Raw genomic sequence first — 6,962 nt, forward strand, 5'->3', positions numbered from 1 at the left:
AAACACACTTTGAATGATGCATCACTAATGAAACACGGTATTTAAAAAACAACTTTATTTTACAAAATCAGAAGCGAATAGCTCAGACGGCACATCTATTTGACGGTGATGTTTATGATGCTGATATCTTCGTACAGTTTGTCGGTTTTGGGGTTGACTTTTAAGTTGGAGATCCTCTGGACCACCTCCATACCTTTAGTGGTCCTCCCAAAGACAGTGTGCTTGTTGTCCAGCCAGGGCTAATTGGAGAGAAAATTAGATAAAGTTAATTGAATTGACTCTGCTCAACTGTTGCTGTCAGCCTAAAATTAATAACTTGATTTTCCCAGATTCAGGGTAACTACAAGATATTCACAAAGTGACAATGGTGTGACATTTATTTTATGACTACACATTAACTGAATGACTTAATTGTGTAAATAGTTTAACCAATGACTTGTACATAAAGGTACTGTCATTTTAGACACGTCCAAAACTGTTGCAACAGAGATTGAAATACAATTTTTAAATACATGAATTATGTTTCCATCTTTGTTGCCACAGTTTTGTTAGTGCCTTTTTCTGTTCTAAAGAAGGAGGTGTCCTAACACTTTTGTCCTTATAGTGTCTATACAAGTCATAGGTGTTTGGCTCAAGGTCTGCATTTAAAGTCACAGCAGAGGTGTTCAGCTGGGATCAGGACTTGGCTTTCTGCAGACCAGTCAAGTTCTTCCACACTGACTCAATCAATCATGTCTTTTTGAACCGTGTCTTATACACAGAGGCACTGTCATGTTAGAATAGAAAAGGGTCCTGTCCAAACTGTTGCTATAAAATTAGAAGCACACAATTCCCTAGAATATCATTATATGCTTAAACATTAAGATTTGTACTCATAGAAATTACTAAAGTAGTCAAACATGTTCATTAGAAGTGGGTGACCCAATACTTTTGGCAATATAGTGTGTATATATATATATATTTATTTATTTGCACAACTATTTTCAACACCGATACAATTTTGAAATGTTTCTTAAGCGTCAAATCAGCATATTAAAATATTAAATTAAAACGATAAAATATTAAAATGATTTCTGAAGGATAATGTGACACTGAAGACTGGAGTAATGATGCTGAAAATTAAGCTTTGCGTCACAAAAAATATATTACATTTTTAAATAAATTCAGCCTTGGTGATAAGAGACCTTTAAAAAAAAAAATCTTATTGACCACAAACAAAAAAACAAAGCAGTTTGGCCGACTTACAGTTGGGACGACAGTGATGAAAAACTGTGACCCGTTGGTTCCCGGGCCTGCGTTGGCCATGCTGAGGGTGTAGGGTCTGTCGTGCCTCAGTGTGGCATGAAACTCGTCCTCAAACTCTCCCCCCCAGATGCTCTCTCCACCCATCCCTGTGCCCGTGGGGTCTCCGGTCTGGATCATGAAGCCCTACACATGAGAAGTCACCTGTTAAACTCACATCCGCAATCATCCACAAATCCTGAGGTACGTCCAAACACTCGGAGCTCATACCTTGATGACACGATGAAATATGTGGCCATTGTAATAACTGTTCCTGCTGTGGACGCAGAAGTTCTCCACAGTTTTGGGGCATCTAAGAAGAAAAATAAATAAATAAACAAACAAACATACTGGCTTCTCAGGCCTAACTACTATAAAATAATAAAACAAAACATACTCCACAGGAAAGAGCTTGATATGGATGTCGCCCATTGTGGTGTGAATGATGGCGCTGTCTGACACTCTTTTCGGCCCTTCTGCCTGTGTGGCTGCCATCACTTCCTCTTTAGACGGCTTCTCATTAAAGATGTCACGGTCAGAATCGGCACTCTTGGTGTCCTCTGGCTCTCTCTTTGTGAACTGTTCAAAATAAAAATATACTATTAAGGCTCTTTCACAGCAAGAACAATAACTGTAAAGTTTAAGTAGATGAATTTGTTTGTTCATCAGAACAGTTTTGGAGAAATGTAGCATCACTTCGCTTGCTCAGAAATGGATGCTTTGCAGTGAATGGGTGCCGTCAGAATGAGTCCAAACAGCTGATAAAAACATCTCAATGATCCACACCACTCCAATTAATTAATGGCTAGTGAAGTGAAAAGCTGCGTGTTTGTAAGAATTCCATCAGATCAAGCACCATTTGTAAGACAAAACATTTCTAAACAAATATGCAAGCGGATTTTGATGTGGAAGGAGAGCGGGATGGACATTTTTTTGTTGTTAGTGTTATTATGGATTAAAATTTTAGATAGAAATGATGGTTTAAAACAACTTAAAGGGATAGTTCACCCAAAAATGAAAATTCTGTCATTAATTACTCACCCTCATGTCGTTCCAAACCCGTAAGACCTTCGTTCATCTTCGGAACACAAATTAAGACATTTTTGATGAATTCTGAGAGCTCTCTGACCTTCCCATAGACAGCAATGTAATTAACACGATCAACGTCCAGAAACATATCAAGGAAATCGGTAAAATAATTAAAGTGACATCAGGGGTTCAACCGTAATTTTACAAAGTTACGAGAATAATTTTTGTGCGCAAAAGAAAAAAACAAAACACTTTATTCAACAATTCGTCTCCTCCAATACACAATATGTTTCTGGACGTTGATTGTGTTAATTACATTGCTGTCTATGGGAGGGACAGAGAGCTCTCAGAATTCATCAAAAATATCTTAATTTGTATTCCGAAGATGAACGAAGGTCTTACGGGTTTGGAACGACACGAGGGCGAGTAATTAATGACAGAATTTTCATTTTTGGGTGAGCTAACGCTTTAAATGATGGATTTGTTTCTTACAAACACATGAATTATTGTGCTGTTTGGACTCTCATTCTGACGGCACCCATTCACTGCAGAGGATCCATTGATGAGCAAGTGATGGAATGCTAAATATGCTCAGATCTGTTCCCATGAAGAAACAAACTTATCTACATCGGCCTGAAGCGGAGTAAGCTTTTATCAAATCATTTTTGGGTGATCTGCTCCTTTAAAAGAAAAAAAGATTTTTCCACAATTTTTTTAACATAAATACAGCTCACACTTATAAATCAACAGAACATTATCATCCTTAGTGTAAACAGCTACACCCTTTAGTCTAAAGTGTGTCAGGAAAAATAAATAAATAAAATAAAATAAATCGAACAATGGAAATGCTGTGAGTTTCTGGAATCCCACCATGTAGAAGCGGTTCTTCTTGAAGGCGGTGCAGAAGATGGTGGGGTCCGGATCAGAGCTCTGCAGCGCTGGGTTGTCGGAGGCCTTCATCTCAATGGTTGGTGCGGCCTGCATGGCCTTGGCTACTCCCTGAAACAGACTCAGCTTCACCACACGGATGTTCTCTTGTTTGCCCAGGATCCGCACACACCTTTACAGCAAAAACAGTTCAGGCAAACAGTAAAAAAGAGACACTTTTAGAACAGCTGAAAAGATTCAATGTAATGACTCGTGTGGCGTAAACATAAACTAATAACATTTTCCCTACACATTAGCTCTTAAAAATAAAGGTTCTTTATTTGCAATCTGTGGTTCCATGAAGAACCGTTAACATGTAAATGTTAAATGTTCTATACATTGAGAAAAAAAATGGTGTGAAAAATTGAATACATTGTTAATATTATATTTACAAATAAAAAAATCAAAAATAATGTATTCAAATATTCAGTTTTTGAGTTGTACCACATGACAATTCCCAGCCTGAACTGATTTTGTCATGTTATTCAAGTCATCTGATATTTTAATAGATTGACCCTATTGACACAATCAAGAGTGTTGGCAGACGTCCTCTCAATGATTTTGAATTTTACACATTAATAATAATTTATGTTGCATTTATTAATAGTGATGTCAAACAAACTAAGCTTCTTGTGTAGAACGTCATTCTTTTAAATGAGGCTTTTCTTTATTATGATATTGGAAGAGTTGTGCCACCTTGACAGATTGTACATTATGCTCCCTACAAAACACTATTTCGGAATGACAAACATGTTCATCATAGAAGCGGTGTATTTATTGTGTGCCGTGTATTCTCTACCTGTTAGTCTCCACGTTTATGACTTTAATGCCCAGCATGGTGCCGTAAAGCACAAAGTGCCCCGTCTCATCGAAGATGATGTTGGTCAGTCGGATACCATCCACCTTCTCCAGCTCTCGCTCCACCGCCATTCTGCGGCCAAACTCCATATCAGGCAACTGCTGCCTCATCTGCTGGAGCTCCGTGAACATCTGCCATTGATAGAGACGACAAATTACTTGAAGTTCTTCCATTGTGCATTTGTTAACCTTTAAAATCAGTAAATATATAATTATAAGACACTAACTTACAGTTAATGATTCATCAAACACTCTCATCAGCTTCCCAGTGAGGAAACGGAAAATCCTGACTTTGCGGTCAGTGGCGATGGTGGCCATTCTCTTGCCATCTTGGGAAAACGCCAGGCTGGTGGGATACGTTTTGCATTTGGCAAACTCATACAAGTCTGTGTCGGTCTTGAACTCCCACTCCACCTGCCGTGGAAATTTGAATTCGCTCGGGAGCCCTGTCCAGTATTCCAACATCCCTGCTTTATCAGCCGACACTATGACGCGATACTTTGGATTCAGGCGGATCTGAGACAGTGGGACGGTGTGCATCTTTTCAAACGTGTGCAGAGGCTGATTACTTCCCCGTCCGTCGTACACAAAAATCTTCCCAGTTGATTTCTCCGAACAGGCTACGGTGGAGATGGCATCTCCCGGATTATAGATCCATTCACACTGGCCTGGATGAAAGCTGGGAAAAAAGAAACTTGCTTAATCCTCGGATGGTCTTTAGTCACTTTAAACTGAAAAATGTTATGTTTTGAATTTTTTACGTTATCAGAATAGCATAAAACTTTGTGACTTTTGTGGCACTTGCTATATGAACACACACAAATAATGGACATGATTATAAAAAGCGGAACGGTCTTAAAAAAAGTCACACTTATAAAATACAAAAAATACACATATTTCTTTATTTCTCCAACCAGATGACACCAAACCGCCTTCAATACACTGCATTTTAAATACCTTTGCTATATTTCTGCTTAAAAACTGTTTCAAGTTTTTGTTTTTAATATATTTAGATTATTTTCTATTGAAATAAATGGTGTATAATTTAGAAGTATTGACTATGACCATGAAATATTTAAAACAGAATATTACATAATATATTTTATTTAAAGAATAAATAAAGATTTCATTAACAAATTAGGAATATCACAGGGCTAAAATAAAGCAAAACATGGATGGATGAAAAAAAAAATCCAACAAATTTACACACAGAAGAGCAAGATTTTACCCGAGTTTGAGCATGTTGATCATGTCGAAGTTAACGACATCAAAAACTTTCATGGCCTGATCGTCACCCACAGAGCAGAAAAGCGCTCCCTCCGCACTGACGGAGATACACGCGATCACACCTACAAGCCAGAAACAAACACAGACTAATTATTTACAAATACTATTTTTATATATTTTCTGGAAGAAAAACCCACTACCAGTGGACGACTCTAGGCTTGTTGTAAGCTGCTGAGAAGTGGTTGGTATGGTGCTGCTCTCTTGTTCTAGATCGTTCGCTGAGCATTTGCTCACCAGATCTAATAACAGGACACCTACCCAAATGGCAGCGGAAGTGCTTGACAAACTCTACTCCTTCATCCTCTTTCTTCTTCCAGAATTTCACATGCCCATCTTGACTCGCCGTTATGATAAAATCTGTTCTGGGATGGTAAAAAATTACAATCAAGTCAAACAAATGCACTTAGGGCTGTAAAATCAATTATTCGCTTCCAAAATAAAAGAATGCATGCATAAATACATACAAATACACAAACATACATGTACAAATTTAAGAAATATGTAATATATATTAATATTTGCAAACATATGCATTCATTTTTATGTTAAATAAGGTTGTAAACTCTGCTTGTCAGATTTTTAAACTCATCTAGCTGGCTAATGATGATTTTTGGGTTTTGAAGTCTCCCGCTGATTTACAAAGAATTTTAAGCTATAATAATGTAATGCGTTACAACATAATTATATATGTATATAGACTGAGAGAGGGGTTTTTTGTGGTGGGGTTAACTAACTACTGGCCTGACCAGGCGTGCAATAAAACAATATTCATATATTATTATGAGGTGGCAAATTGGAGGAAACTTACTTGGAGCAAACAATGTGTGTAATAACATCCCTGTGCATGTAGCTTCTCTCATACATGGAGGCAGAGGGTAAATTGTCCAGGTACAATCTTTCATAAGCGAGAACTGCAGCAGAAGACATGATCCATTAAAACACACCAAACAGCACAATGAGGTCTTTTATTTGCTATGAAGACAGAAGGCATGCAATATTTATCTGTGTGTCGAAACTTCATTAGCTTACAATCTAGGCATATTACAATAATGCCCAGAAACGCTGTCTAGGGTTCTAGTTAGGCAGCTCTCTAGGTTTAGAGACACAGCCATAGACTCTTCCGGGTTCTGCAGCATAAATCAAGTTAGCTTACCTCTCTTCTTTTTTGTTTGTGTGGCCTCACTGGGCAGCGGCCCGACCCATTCCTCTTCATCTTCCTCTTCATCTAGTTTGCGTTTATTTTCAGAAACATCACGGCTCACGTCGGACGCCATTTTCAAATGAAAGTTTATATTTCTTCTTCGATGGTGGTTTAAACGTCACGAACGGCTCTCGGACCCCACACCGCCGACTACAGGATGGGAGGTGAACTTCAGGCACACCCAAAATAAAGAGCATTCCCCTCGAATCGCCACACCTAACATTATTGTCTTCAATTACGGTAATAATGGTAAATTCTTATCATACAACAGAAAGTGCTAAGTACTTAAGTACCAAAAGTAAATTTCCTTTTTTATGTCAATGCACTGTTTTATTTGTGCAATACCTCTGAAGCAACTTATATCACACTTACTGAATAC

At 37.9% G+C, this 6,962-nt stretch overlaps 1 protein-coding gene across 1 annotated transcript; it reads right to left on the reverse strand.

Annotated features, from left to right (window-relative positions):
- Positions 1–33: 33 nt before the first annotated feature.
- LOC306865733 (peptidylprolyl isomerase domain and WD repeat-containing protein 1-like) lies at positions 34–6,733 on the reverse strand. Its single transcript, XM_079410495.1, has 11 exons — positions 6,536–6,733; positions 6,191–6,293; positions 5,641–5,744; positions 5,324–5,444; positions 4,327–4,774; positions 4,037–4,227; positions 3,181–3,370; positions 1,679–1,860; positions 1,513–1,594; positions 1,246–1,428; positions 34–239 (listed from the first exon to the last, which is right to left on the reverse strand). Exons 1-11 carry the CDS (start codon positions 6,654–6,656, stop codon positions 96–98), a joined length of 1,869 nt encoding a protein of 622 aa, XP_079266621.1. The 5' UTR covers positions 6,657–6,733; the 3' UTR covers positions 34–95.
- Between the last annotated feature and the right edge of the window lie 229 nt (positions 6,734–6,962).

Source organism: Barbus barbus, assembly GCF_936440315.1.
Source record: "Barbus barbus genome assembly, chromosome: 47".
Lineage (NCBI taxonomy): Eukaryota > Metazoa > Chordata > Actinopteri > Cypriniformes > Cyprinidae > Barbus > Barbus barbus.